This window comes from Microtus pennsylvanicus, chromosome 7 (assembly GCF_037038515.1).
Source record: "Microtus pennsylvanicus isolate mMicPen1 chromosome 7, mMicPen1.hap1, whole genome shotgun sequence".
NCBI classification, from domain to species: Eukaryota; Metazoa; Chordata; class Mammalia; order Rodentia; family Cricetidae; genus Microtus; species Microtus pennsylvanicus.
The window spans coordinates 10,741,639-10,755,875 of NC_134585.1; the positions used below are offsets into that span (position 1 = coordinate 10,741,639).

Here is a 14,237-nt window from a genome sequence, read left to right on the forward strand (position 1 = left end):
AACTACTCCAGCAATTCCTGTTAGGCAACCCAAACAGTTTGGTCTGACTTTTCTTTCTTTTTTTTTTTAAGATTTATTTATTTATTATGTATACAACATTTCTTTCATGTATGCTTACATGCCAGAAGAGGGCACCAGATCTCATTATAGATGGCTGTGAGCCACCATGTGGTTGCTGGAAATTGAACTCAGGACCTCTGGAAGAGCAGTCAGTGCTCTTAACCTCTGAGCCATCTCTCCAGCCCTGGGCTGACTTTTCTAATCCAAATTGTTCAAAACAAGTCAGTTTCCAATGACTAAGGCATTGGTAGTCATTATCTTGTGTGTGTGTGTGTGTGTGTGTTTAATATACTTTGGAGGGTTAGTTTTGTTTTGTTTTGTCTTGTTTTCAAGACAGGGTTTCCTCAGTGTACCCCTGGTTGTTCTGGAACTCTCACTGTACACCAGGCTGGCCACAAATTCAGAGATCCACCTGCCTCTGTCTCCCAAGTGCTGGGACTAAAGTTGTGCACCACCACCGCCTAGCTGTTTGTTTTTTAACTGGCCAAATTCCAGAGCCCAAAGAGGCCTCATTGGAATTCTAGGTTCTGGACTAGGAATGTTTTTCAAGAATCTTATAATGTATAATGAGCAAGAACAAGTTACTTTACATATTAAGTTTTAAAATGTTTCTGAATGGCTAGAAAGATGGTTTAGTGATTAGGACCACTTGCTGTTCTCTCAGAGGACTCAGGGCCCCTGATTCTAGAACTCACAGAGTTCACAGGCATCTGCAGCCCCAGTTCCAGGAGATGCTCTGCCCTCTTCTTGACTCTGAAGGCATGTGTGTGGTGCACACCGACACAGGCAAAACACTATTTGTAGAAAACAAAAATAATCTTAAAATATTTTTTTTCTGAATTGGACTAGGAATTTTAAGACAAGATAAACTTTTAAAAAAAGAAGACAGGGGCTGAAGAGATAGCTCAAAGGTTAGGAGCACTGACTGCTCTTCCAGGGGACTGTCTGTAACCGCAGTTCCAGGGGACCCAACACCCATGGCAAAACACCAATGCATATAAAATGAAAGTAAAAAATTTATAGCTGGGTAGTGGTAGCGCACGCCTTTAATCCCAGCACTTGAGAGTCAGAGGCAGGCAGATCTCTGTAAATTCGAGGCCAGCCTGGTCAACAGAGCTAGTTACAGGACAGCTAGGGCTGTTATACAGAGAAACCCTGTCTTGAAAAACTAAGAGAGAGAGAGAGAGAGAGAGAGAGAGAGAGAGAGAGAGAGAGAGAGAGAGAGAAAAGAAATAACGAAAATTTTTTTTTAAAGCAATTAATAAAAAAACAAAGAAAGACATACCCTTTTTAAAAATTAATGTGGGCACCTGAGGTGACGCAGCAGGTAAAAGTGCTTGCTGCCAAGCCTGATGCCCTGAGTTTCATCCTATAACCCACCTGCTGGAGGGGAAATCAGCTCCCAGAAGTTGTCTATTGTCAATGACTTCATACATAATGTCACACACACGCACTCACACCCACAACCCCTCCCCGCACGCACACAGACACATAAATAGACTTAAGTGTGGCTTCTCAGAATATGTAGTCTGTCGCCCTCTAGTGACAAGAGTGTCTGTGCCCTGTGGGAAATCCTTAGAGTTAAGTCTGGACGGGATGGAGCCAGGGCGGTGCAGAGCGTCACTGAGACGGCTCCTGGCGAAGCTCCTGTGACCGGCCTGGGTAGTTCCCAGTCTAGGACACCCGGAGGTGCAGAAGAACAGGTGAGCTCCAACGGGGACCCGGGAGAGGGGATTACCTTTAATACAGTTGCTCTCTACTGTTCTTCTGTTTGATTTAGAAGCAAAGAATAAAGGAACAAAAGGCAGGAAAGAGACCAAAATCTGACCTCAGCAGATGAACCTGCCTTGATTAGCATGGCAGCAAGGGTCAGAGACTTGCCCCGCCAGAAGGAAGTTGTGAGAAGGGGAGGGAGCTGGTCGGGGCTCTTACAGGAGTGGGCTCTGGGCTTTGGTGAAGTCCATACCGCTGTACGAGAGGGTACACGCAGGGCTTGAGAGATCTGTGGTCGCTCTTTTGTTTACTTATAAACTGGTTTATTTCTCTTAATAACTTGCTCAGGCAAAGCAGGCTATCTTGAGTACGGTCTGTCTCAATAAACAATTCTCCCTGAGATGTAAAAGTGTCCGACCAGATAGTCTCAACAGAGGGAGTTCTGGTTTTCCACAGCTCGGACAGAGTGTGACTCCGCCCCCCCCCCCCCCCCCCGCGTGTAGGAGGTGCCAGGAGCAGCTGGTGTTCCACGGGCATATCTCACCTCCACTCTCAGCCTTCTCCCTGGGTAAAAATACCCGGTCCAATCCCGGAAGCCGAGGGCTGGGAACGTGTTGGTGTGGGTGTGTAGGTGTTCTTTGGACACCCCTGTTCCTAGCTGGATTTGGCCTCAGCTTTAAACAGAACCTGTTGGGTTTCCGGGCTGGACTTGTCGTTTGGGTAAGACCAGTTCTGATTTTCTGACCAGCGGTAGACGGTGCGGGCACTTGCTTAATCTCAAGGTTTTCTCTAACCCAAAGGCAGAGCCACCCACGTGTGGATCGTTGAGGATTAGAAACCAAAGAGCTGAAGTGAGCGCCAGGCTGCTAAAAAGACAGCCGTGACTCCAACATCCCCACCCCTCCCCACTCCTCCTCCACCCCCGTTAGTTGTCGATTAATGTTTGAGGCCAAACCTGGAACTCTACCTAGAGAGAGGCTGAAGAAAGAGGACTTGCACACATTAGATCCCCTAACGCTGTGGGCTGGGTTCCCAGTGCCCAAAAAACATCTGAGGGAGAACCCTATAGCAGTGATTGGCTGAAGGGACTATGACACCTGTTTCTGCCTGCCCCTCCACTTCGTGTGTGTGTGTGTGTGTGTGTGTGTGTGTGTGTGTTTACAACAATGTGAGTGTTCTCAAGCAGCAGGTAGCATAGCTGTTTCCCTCCTCCTCCCGCAATCTCCTTTTCCCCAACCACCTCTTCCCCATTTTTCTTTGACTGTTTTTGTGAATAGAGGTCTCTATAATCTAGGCTGACCTTGAACTCTTGCCTCCAGCTCTCCACTGCTCGGGTTTATGATGCATGCCACAATGCCTGGTTTCCGACTTTAATTTCCCTGAAAATGACATTTATTCTTGCATATGTGAGCGTGATCATCCCGCCCACTCTCCCTCTAGTGCAGCAGGGGGTTATTCTAGCAGGCGCCAAGATTTCTTTCTTCCCTTCGCTGGATGATTAACATCCAAGTTGTTCCCAGCTTTCCTACACTGCAAACAGCGCTCATTTCTGGAGATTTTTTGAATGTAGGAATAACCATTTCTTCCAGGCAAACCAAAGACTGTTGGGCTGGCTGGTCTAGAGCTATTTGCAACACCCAGACTTCTCTCTTGTGTTGCTGTACCAACTGATGTTTTCATGGTCAGTGGAGCAACAGTAATTTCAGCCAGTCCCCACTGTTGGCCGAGAACCACAGCCCTCACCTCAGAGGGAATTGGGGATAATTTATTCTGCAGCCAAATATGAGTAACGTGGTCCAGGAACACAGATTTAGGTGTGCACAAATACCATGTTCCACTATGAATGTGCATACAGGAGGCTTTATTAGTTGCAGAACAAAGAAAATAATAGAGCAAAGTACTTACTGTGGTGGGCTGCAGGCTGAGGGGTTCTAGCAAAGTGGGGGAATCCTGCTGTAGTCTTCCTGATAGTAGCTGGTACAGTCGAAGGTGTTGGACTGTTGAAAGCTAGTAGTCTGCCAAGATCACATTTTAAAATATTGGGTTAGACGTGGAATAGACAATGGCGGCTCTCAGAGGAGCTACGAGAGCCCAAGGTAATTTGGCTCTGGTTTGCAAGGTTTTAAAACCCCCATAATCTCCAAGTTCAGTCATTTGGCCTTGTAGAATCTTTTTGTTTGTTTTCAAGACAGGGTTTCTCTGTTTAGCTTTGGAACCTGTCCTGGAACTTGCTCTGTAGACCAGGCTAGTCTCAGACTCACAGAGATCCGCCTGCCTCTGCCTCCCAGGTGCTTGGATTAAAGGTGTGCACCACTACTGCCCAGGTATGCCTAGTAGAATCTTTAACACCCAACCCCCCTTTCTTCTGGGAGCTCCAGTTCACATCACCAACACTTGGCCTTGAAAGAATGAAACTGTTCTTTTAATGAGGTGGAAACTGTTAAGGGCTTAATCGTGGCTGCCCTGTTGTGGTCCTGTTTGCCAATGTATGTGAGCCTCTTTTGTGTGGCTGTAATGTAACTGTGCATTGATTTGGATGTGTGGAGGGGCCTAGCAGCATGGTGCAGCTCCTCTAATGGCTACATACACCCCCACTCCCGCCCCATGTTCTGCTGAGTCAGCAAATGGAAGGCCTGATGGAAGATAGGCCCAGTTACCCTTGTAGCCTCTGATCAAGATCTTGTAGTCCAGGCTGACCTTGATCTTTATGTATCAGGGGAAGACCTTGAACCCCTGATCCTCCTGACACCTCAGTCCCCACCCCAAGTATGCACTGCCACATCCAGCTTGTTTTGTTTTGAGCTGGAGCCTTGCTGTGTATCCTAGACTGTCTCGAACTCAATGCCCTCTTGCCTCCACTCTGCCTCTCCTGTTCCCCAGTGCTAGGATCACAGAATACGGCCATCTATTGACTCGCTCTTCCCACAAGCATTTACTTGCATGCCGGCTTCACTCTAGACTCAACAGACTGAGGCGGGATCTCTCCATGGCAGACCCCAGTCCGATTCTGTCCTTGCCTCTCATGAGCCATCACCGGCTCTCAAATCTGAGACTCTCTTGGATGTCATTAAAGAAAATAAGAGCTGGGCGGTGGTGGTGCACGCCTTTAATCCCAGCACTAGGGAGGCAGAGGCAGGTGGAGCTCTGTGTGTTCGAGGCCAGCCTGGTCTACAGAGCAAATTCCAGGACAGGCTCCAAATTTACACAGAGAAACCCTGTCAAAAGGAGAAAGAAAGAAAGAAAGAAAGAAAGAAAGAAAGAAAGAAAGAAAGAAAGAAAGGAAGGAAGGAAGAAAGGAAGGAAGGAAGAGAAAGAAAGTCAATGACAGCCATTAAGCCATCACTAAGGAAGACTTTATTCAAGGGGAGCCATGGCAACAGGTATAGGGACCACTGCAGGAGAGACTTGCCCAACACCTGAATCAACCACCCTCCATCACTTCTTGTAGGGAAATCCAAGATTAATACTTTGTCTCAAACCAAAAGAATGTTCAGGTTTTCTCCATGTACAGTCTTTCCTACCATGGCTTCCAGTCATCAGCTTGAAGAGGCAGGTTCAGGAGTGTGGCACTCTATGGAAGCTGAATGACCTGCATGCAGCCTGAGCAGGGCCTGGGGCTATGCCAAGACATTTTTATCTCTGTGAGCCCAACTCCCAGTCTGAACAGCTAAGAAGGTCAGGAAGCAATACTCTGATAAAATAAGCTGTTTTCAGCTATCCACAGGAGATTGGCTTCAGGACATCGTGTGAAACCTGAAACTGTTACCTGCTCCAGTCCCTTAAATGATTTTTGCATAGAATCTGCACGTGTTCGCTTGTAGACTTTCAAACATCTTTATATTACTTATCATACTCTAATAACACTGTGAGTGCTGTGTGAATAGTTATTATAGAAGTAACAACAGAAAGTGTTCCCGCTCAGCACAAGCATGATTTTTTTTCTCTAGTATCCAGTCTACACATAGTTGAATTTACGGACTCAGAACCGTGACTGCAAGGGACTACCACTCCCAAGAGCCTTCCCAGACACAGCCTCCCAGAACCTCGGACTCATCGAGTCATTTAGGTACATGGAGAGTCCAAGTTCAAACTTGAATAAGAATAAAGGCTCTTTGCTTTTACATACAAAACTCGGTCTTCTTGTTGGTTTTTGGGAAGCTCCACAATTTGGGCATAACAGATAGATTTATTTTCTCATTATTCTAGAGGCTAAGGAGTCAAAAACCGAGGCCCTGGCAGATTCAGTGCTTGGTGAGAACTACCCTTTCTGCTTCCAAGATGGTATCTGATGGCCATGTGCTCAAATGGCACAAAGGGCGAGTACTACATCCCCATGGGTACTGCATCCTCACCTGGCGCAGGGTGACATAACAAGAGGAATAAAGCAGTTAGGGACACAGCTCAGTAGCACAGCTTGGAGCCCTAGGTTTAATCCCAACACCAAATAAATAAGCAAAGGGCACAAAGGATCTCTCTAATTGCCTCCAGCCCTTTCCTGCCAATGAGGCTGAGCCCCATGGCTTTTTTTTCAAATATTTATTTATTATATATACAATATTTTGTCTGTATGTCTGCAGGCCAGAAGAGGGCACCAGACCTCATTACAGATGGTTGTGAGCCACCATGTGGTTGTCGGGAATTGAACTCAGGACCTTTGGAAGAGCAGGCAATGCTCTTAACCTCTGAGCCATCTCTCCAGCCCCCCCCCCATGGCTTTATGTACTCTCGAAGGCCCCACTTTCTCATGCCGTTACGCTGAGGTTTCAACACAGATTTTCACGAGGACACAGATATTTAAAGCATAGTAGTAGCATCGTGATTAGAACTCCCCCCAGTGGTAAGTTACATTATTGGGGTACACATCTAAATAGTGTGGGAGTAGGAGCACAGTTCCCAACAAAATTGGGAGTCTCCCTGTAAAAAGGAGGAGGCGACAGTTGTCTGAACATTTGCTGATCCCTGGCCGCCTAGATGAAAGAAACGGAGCATTCTGATTCAGCCTCACATTGCTGTCTCATCCCCCGTGGCAGGCATCCAGCAGAGCTCAGCTGCTCTCCAGTAATTAGCTGGAGTTGATTCTCCGGGTATTTGGCCACCGTAACAGAAGTTGCTTGACATAGTCTTGTAGGCTAGCAGGCTTACTAGGCAGCACCTGCTTAGAGTCCATGTGTCTTCTGTTCTTGTTACCCTTCCCGCTCTGTTTATGAATGGACTGAGCAAACTCTTGAGAAAGGCAGCTGAATGTCATGTACAGAGAGAGAGAGAGAGAGAGAGAGAGAGAGAGAGAGTTGGTCTGTCTGTGTGGTTATGTAATCTCTCCTGCCATTGGCCAGAGGCTCTGGGCCAGGTTCTGAGACACCTGTCTGTTGACGGTTCCTTACACTTCCTTGAAACAGTCTTCAAATACTACGTGTAAGGCCTTGCCCAGCCAAACCTTATGGCAGTCAGCTTTTGCCATGTGTAGGCAGTGGGGCACTTTCCAGTCCTGTTTCCCCACAGGCTCCGTAGGTGACATGTGCGACCTGGGGGAGTGGGCCTGAGATGAGAACCTGCTGCCATGGTAGTCACAAGAGCCTGGACAGAGGTAAGCATCCAGGATGTGGTCCCGCCCACCTCTTCCCAACCTATCTCCCAGAGACTGTAAGAGTCAGTTTTCTGTTGCTATGGAGAAATACTTAAGGCGATTAGCTTATAAAAAGTACCACCCGCTGCTTCTGGAAGTTTCAGTCCCAGCTGGAGGACAGAGCAACTAGTGCACTAAACTGCTCCATTAGTAAACAGGAAGCCCATAAGAGAGGAGGAACCTGGGGTTTCACAGTCCCCTTAAAGGACATGCCTGCTGTGTAGTCACCGCCTCCCCTAAAGTCTCCGCCTCTACCGCAGGGCCTCTCACTAGCCATTCCCTGGTGACCAAGCCTTTAACACAAGGACTTTGGGGGAACATTCAGCATTCAAGCCATTGCACACCCCATGAACGTATGGGGCTATGGTGAAGGACTGTGATGGGAACTGATTTGAGAAATTCTTTCCTTATGGAAGTCCAGAGGGGCAGAGCTGGGGAGGGGGATGAGGGGGCACACGGATGTGAGTCCGGTCCACCTGGACTAAAGGTCAGAGAGGTTGGGCTTATTTTTCCCCTTTCAAAGTTGTTGACAACAGGTGTGGCTACAAACAAGAAACTCTGACCTAGAGTGTGGCTACTTATGGGGTTTTGGACATTAAGATGGCCCGTAGAGGTGGATCCACTCCACCCTGACCAAAGGGCAGAGAATTCAAGCCTATTCCTGCTCCTTCATTTTAAAGTAGGAGGTTTGACAGGGAGTGGCTGCCTATGGTCTAAGGTGTGTCAGGATTCAGGCTGTGTGGTGCTGAGTGAGGTGTCATAGTGTCGTTAGTAACTGATGTTCCTTGATGTGCACATATTCAGATGTAAGCATGAACATCTCATGAACCTTGGAGGGAATGTACTTAAGGAGCTATTACCATGACAACTGTTTTCACATCCCTGGAGATTTTAATGGGACACAAGTAGTCACTCAGGTAATCTCCCTTCCTGTGTTTTCAAGGGTGTCAATAAAACCTTTTCTTTAGTTAGACTCAGGTAAGCTCCCTTCTTGTGTTTTCAAGGGTGCCAAAAAAACCTTTTTTTAAAAGATGTATTCATTATGTATACAGTGTCCTGCCTGCATTTCTGCCTGCACGCCAGAAGAGGGCACCAGATCTCATTACAGGTGGTTGTGGGACACCATGTGGTTGCTGGGAATTGAACTCAGGACCTCTGGAAGAACAGTGAAGAGCTCTTAACCTCTGAATCATCTCTCCAGTCCCCAAAAGTATGTCTTTAAATATGAAACCCTTCTCTGGGACAGATTCCTTAATCTGTTCCTGACTTTAGAGGTAAATTGCAAAATATTGTCACTGGAATCTGACAATTCCGCTGACTGAAAGTCCCTTGGGGGCTGGAGAGATGGCTTAGTGTTTTAGAGCACTTGTTGCTCTTGCTGAGCACCTGGGATCAATTTGCAGCACCCATATTGTGGTTCACAACCCTCAGTAACTCCAGTTAGTGTATCTGATGCTCTCTGAGCTCTCAGAGTCCTAGGCATAATGTGGTGTACATAAGACACATAAATTTGGAAGGAGGAGAAAGTTACTGGGTTTGGGACTCAAGGGGGACAATGAAGCAATGGCATTTTTGGTTATAGAGTTATTAATGCCATAGAAAACATTATGGGAAATCTGAGTTCAAATCTACACGGGAGGGGGATTCCCCTTCTTACAGATTTCCAAGATGGTCGGTTTTGGAAGTCCACACAGGTCATCAGTATCCAGGCGCACATGGCCACTAGGGACTTGGCAGAGTACTTACCCCTGTGTGCCTGGCAGGCAGTACCCTGTTCCTTTAAAAGGCAGAACTCAGCCTACTTCCTCCTTTTTTTCCTCTTCTCTCTGCATCTGTCGCTTCCTCTCCTCTCTTCTCATGAGGTCACTCTGCAATCCTTTCCTCTCTCCCCTCTCCCCTTCCCCAATAAAACTCCCCATGTGAGTTCTGTCTGCCCCTCATTCACTGTCGTTGGGACTCTCTTGCTGTTTCATGACAGGCCTGTAGTCAGGCTGTCCCCGATTCCGGGAAAGGAATACGTGGCCCTGAGGATATGGAGAAGGAAAGGTACATTTAGTTAAGGTGTATTTGTTATGTGAGTGGGGGTGATGAACTGTCCCTGGTAGCCTGTCCTTTGATGTCTTGGGGCCTGGTACCCTGGCCTGTAAACTTCCTTGGGGAAATGAGAATCGTGGTACTTGCTATTCCTCTGGAATCTAGGCATCTGGGGAGTCTGGGGAGTTAAGGGGTTCCAGAACCACAGATTGGCTCCCAATAGGGCACTTGTCATGTCTGAAAAAGTCATGAGAAAAAGGCTTATGCTAAGGCAATTAGCCCTTAGCTCCAAAACCTAACACCCATAACCTGTTAAGTATAGCAGTTAAGTTCTAGCTGGGCAGTGGTGGTTCATACCTTTAACCCCAGAGTTTGGGTGGCAGAGACAGGTAGAAGTCTGAGTTCAAGACCAGCCTGGCCTACAGAGAGAGTCCAGGACAGTTACACAAAGTTACACAAAGCCCTGTCTTGAAAAACCAAAAACCAAAATGAAAAAAAAAAGTATAGCAAATTCTGTAACTGATACCTAAAGGACAAACCAAGGGGACAAGAGGCTAAAACTACCAGAATGAGAAATGAAGACACAGGCAGGGGACTTCATAGCCTTCCCAAGAGCTCCCATTGGCAGATAACTGTTGACAATTATCCACATATCAAATGTCCTCCTAAGAACGGGGCCGGGGGTGCTAAAGTCAAGGACCCCCTGCACCCGAGACCAGAGGAACCTTGGAATGAGGAAACCTCGGACCCCTTCTAGCTCAGACTTTTCCATTTTACCATCAATGCCCCCTGGCAGCCTGGTATCCTACCCTTGGCCACATCCTCATTAGTCCAATTAAAAAGACAATGAAGAAAAACAGAGAAGGGAGGTTTATTTCAACGCATCCACACTGGGAAGAAGAACAAATGAAAGAAGCCCAGTGCGGTGGTTTGAATAGAGAGGCCCCCACAGGCCCACTGGGAGTGGCACTATTAGGGGGTGTGGCCTTGTTGGAGGAGATGTGGCCTTGTTGGAGGAGGTCCATCACTAGGGACTGGGCTGCGAGGTCTCAGCTCAGGCCAGTTCTCTTCCTGTTTCCAGAATGTAGGATTCCAGACGGAGAGCTCTCAGCTCCTTCTCCAACACCACGCCTGCCCTACTTGCCACCATGCTTCCTTGCTTCCTGCCATGACAAGAACGGGCTAAACCCCTGAACTATAAGCCATCCCCACTTATATGTTCTCTCTTCTAAGAGCTGCCATGGTCATGGTGTCTCTTCGCAGCAACAGAAACCTTAAGGCATCCAATGATCCTCACCTCAAGTTCATCTTCCGGGCCCTGTGATATGAAGTCTAGGCTTAACTAGAGGGCAACGGGTGTGCATGGCTAAGCGATCCTGGTCAAGGTGTGATCCTCCTTAGTAGCATTGTCTCAGCTCCAGATCCTTCTGCAGAGGCTCCTGACAAATCTTCAGAGCTGTCTGAACTCTCGTTCAGGGAGACAAGTTCCTCCAGCCTTTGGCCTTTTTCGTTCTCCAGCTTGAGACTCCTGAGGAAACTCCATTTCCTTGGGAACCATTGTTTCAATAGTCTGGTAGCCAAACAGGGGCACAAGTGTCTCCATTTCTGAGCCAAATACAAACCCTGAAGTCACAAGACAGTGCTGCCATCCCCTACATTGCATGCTTTTGCCTTGCTGCAAGATTTTTAACAAACCAAAAAGAACTAGGGAAACAAAGGGAGACCCAGAATCCCAGTGACATTTCCTGGGCACCTGCCAGATGTCTGGCTTGTTAGTGAGAAAATTATACAAAGTCTACCAAGGGCTTATAGATGAGGGTAACTCTGAGGGATCTAACTTGAGCAGTGCTTCCCTGAGGGCGGACAATTGCCTAGTTTAGCATTATACCTTAAGGCCCGGAGGAGCCCAACTGGTACTTTTGACTCAAAACCTTTTCCTTATGCCCGCCCCCCTTCCCAGAGATCTCCCAAGCATCTTCCCTCTTGTGCAACAGCAAGGATGCAGGGAAGTAACTGGATGGCGACTCCATTCTGCCTCCTTCCCCATCTTCGAGGACCTACACGTGTCGGATTGTAGGCCTTGCGGACACATGTCCGGGGAGGCTCAGGACACACAAAAAGTCTTAGTTGAAAGTGGCTGGGTTGAAGGTGGCACTGTGCCAGGGGAGGGAAGGCTGACTGCTGGTACAACAGGAGAACAGAGACCAGTAAGGGATCCACAGGTCTGCCAGTTCCACAAGCTCAGAGGAAGTTCCCAAGGAGAGTAAGGATTGTTTTTTCTCCAAGCACAAGCCACCACGCTTTTGGCTCATTATTTGAGGTTAAATCGTATTCACTGGAGTCGGTCATTCCTGGCCCATTGGCAGGACAGAGAAAGCCAACATGACTACCTAACAGCACACCTTGAACTTGCTCAAGTCGTACAGTTAATCTGTAGCATCTACCAGGGATGACTCGACAAAGCTAATCGCTAGAGTCAAGTCCTTGCCGCCTAGTTTACTAAATGATGCATTCTTCGTTTCTATCTTAGGAAACTAAGAGCGAAAGGCGCTTCCTGGAGCACCAAAGCGTACCAAGGCCAGCAGTAGGAGTGCGCAGAAGCGCAGTTGCGTCCCTTTTGGTACGTAGTCTGACGTCATCGGAGGCGGAGCTAGGGGAGGAGCCGCAGCCGGCTTGGGGCGGTACTGAGCTGGGTCACGTAGCTCAGGTCCCTGACTTGGGCCACATCCCGCCTTTCACCGTCCTCTAGTCACCGCTTGCAATACCTCCGCCACGATGCCGATGTTCACCGTGAACACCAACGTTCCCCGCGCCTCAGTGCCGGAGGGGCTTCTCTCCGAGCTCACCCAGCAGCTGGCGCAGGCCACCGGCAAGCCGGCACAGGTTTGCAGGGAGGGTACAGGAAGGGAGTGGGGTGGAACCGTCAGTCCGGTAGAGGAAGAATGGGGTTGAGAGCCAAGGCGGGCCGGCGGGTGGCGGTTGGAGCTCTCTCGGAGACCTGTGGCCCGTAGTCTTTCAGGCGGGCTAACCGCGTGTCCATCCTCCCCCCCCCCCCCCCCGCAGTACATCGCAGTGCACGTGGTCCCGGACCAGCTAATGACTTTTAGCGGCTCTAGCGACCCCTGCGCCCTATGCAGTCTGCACAGCATCGGCAAGATCGGCGGCGCGCAGAACCGCACCTACAGCAAGTTGCTGTGCGGCCTGCTGGCTGGTCGCCTGCACATCAGCCCTGACCGGTGCGTGGGGGTGATGGGTGAGGGGAGCTGGGAGGTCGGCGGGAGGCGGGGACAGTCCAGAGGGCACCGTCACGCTCGCCGAGACCGCGTGTTTGGCTGAGTCGGGCTTTCATTCTCGCAGGATCTACATCAACTATTACGACATGAGCGCAGCCAACGTGGGCTGGAACGGTTCCACCTTCGCCTGAGTGTTGGCCTAATAACTTACCTGCACCGCTGTTCTTGTTCTTGGAGCCTTGCTGCACGCAGTGTTCTGTTTTCGTCCACACGTAGCAATGCCCACCCACCGACCGGGAGAAATAAATGGTTTAGAGACCACGGTTGCTTCTTCTTCCTTGGTTTGCAGAGGGATTGGTGCAGGGCGGGGCCGTTGAAAGAAGCCCAGGTTGCAAAGGTAGGGTGGGGTGGGATGGCAGGCTCAGAGTTGTCCAGTGCCTCTCTCAAAAGCCGTGGTTTAGAAGCCCCTTTGTCCAGGCTTTCCTATGCTGGCCTACCTCTAAAGGGGTTGACTTATCACCAGGGACCTCAGACCAAGAGCCCCGTGTCAGAGCTTCCCAAGCAGGAGTTGCTTCCTGAAATAAGTTACTTGCTCCGGGCGGGAATCCCAAATGTTCTTACCGCAATAATAAACGGCTCTTGTAATGTGCTTTCATTGAAGAGGGGATTACTCGAGCAGAAGAGTGGGTAGCTGGGCCCGCACCTTTCTTCTCGGCCCAACTTTCCTCCCCAAGAATCATGGCGCTAAGCCAAGGGTTCCAGTTTCTCGATCTGGATAGTTACTTGTTCTGGAACTTTGGGACAGTTTAGGTATGTTGGTGGAAGAGGTGGCCAAGATACAAAATTCTCCCTGGGCCACACTCCCCAACTCATTGCCTGTGTTCTGCTCAGAGGGAACAGGCAGCTCCCCGTCCCCCTCCTACAGCACGAGGGTGGAGGGAGTACCTGCCTTCTCTTTATCATTAACATTAGGGTGGAAAAGGTACTGGCCCTCGGGGCGTTTTCATTAAACAAAGTCATTGGCTAAGGTCCAGTATGATTTAGCCCCACAATAGGTGGGATAGGCGGAATCTCAGCTTGGGCCATAAGAACATAAGAACCTGCTGCTCTCCCGAGGGAATTCACTGTTCCTTAGTGTGAAGCCTTCCAGTTAAGGGGACCCCGCTGAGCTTAATCTTTTTTTTGTTAGAATCCCAAGGAATTCGAATTTGCTTTTGGATTCTGAGGGACCCTGCCTGGGAACAGAAACCTGGGAACAGAAACAGGCGTCTGACTGGGAGTGAGGAGCTTGCCTGTCCGAGTCCAACAACTGACAGAGGTCTCCCTGTGTGCAGAGACCTAAGGCCTAGTGTAGGTATAGAGTCCTTCTGGTCATGATTGCCAGGATCCCGGATCCCTGCCCTTTGTATTCCATCGTTAGCAGAATGGAGTCTTTACCCTGGAAGAAGGGGAACCCTATACCAGACACATCACCGCCCCCGCCACTAGATCAGGACAGAAGTAGGGCCAGCAGGGGATTTGTTTAGAAAGAATCAAAGCGCATGAGACTGAATCATGAATATAGACGCCTTCTC

The 14,237-nt window shown here is 49.0% G+C and overlaps 1 protein-coding gene across 2 annotated transcripts; it reads left to right on the forward strand.

Moving 5' to 3' along the window:
* Positions 1 to 1,746: 1,746 nt before the first annotated feature.
* On the forward strand, positions 1,747 to 12,984 carry Mif (macrophage migration inhibitory factor). 2 transcript variants are annotated; one of them, XM_075979948.1, is made up of 5 exons: positions 1,747 to 1,763; positions 11,961 to 12,050; positions 12,180 to 12,313; positions 12,494 to 12,666; positions 12,788 to 12,984. In XM_075979948.1, exons 3-5 carry the CDS (start codon positions 12,206 to 12,208, stop codon positions 12,852 to 12,854), a joined length of 348 nt encoding a protein of 115 aa, XP_075836063.1. In that variant the 5' UTR covers positions 1,747 to 1,763; positions 11,961 to 12,050; positions 12,180 to 12,205; the 3' UTR covers positions 12,855 to 12,984. The 2 variants fall into 2 exon arrangements, with proteins under 2 accessions (XP_075836063.1, XP_075836062.1); XM_075979947.1 differs by lacking the exons at positions 1,747 to 1,763; positions 11,961 to 12,050 and having other exon boundaries at positions 12,083 to 12,313.
* The last annotated feature ends 1,253 nt before the right edge of the window (positions 12,985 to 14,237 follow it).

Bases quoted from the DNA above. Each gene is read 5' to 3' on its own strand.
- Mif (XM_075979948.1), top strand. From the start codon at position 12,206: ATGCCGATGTTCACCGTGAACACCAACGTTCCCCGCGCCTCAGTGCCG. The intron at 12,314-12,493 runs GTTTGCAGGGAG...CCCCCCCCGCAG, and splicing joins CCACCGGCAAGCCGGCACAG to TACATCGCAGTGCACGTGGT. The intron at 12,667-12,787 runs GTGCGTGGGGGT...TCATTCTCGCAG, and splicing joins CTGCACATCAGCCCTGACCG to GATCTACATCAACTATTACG.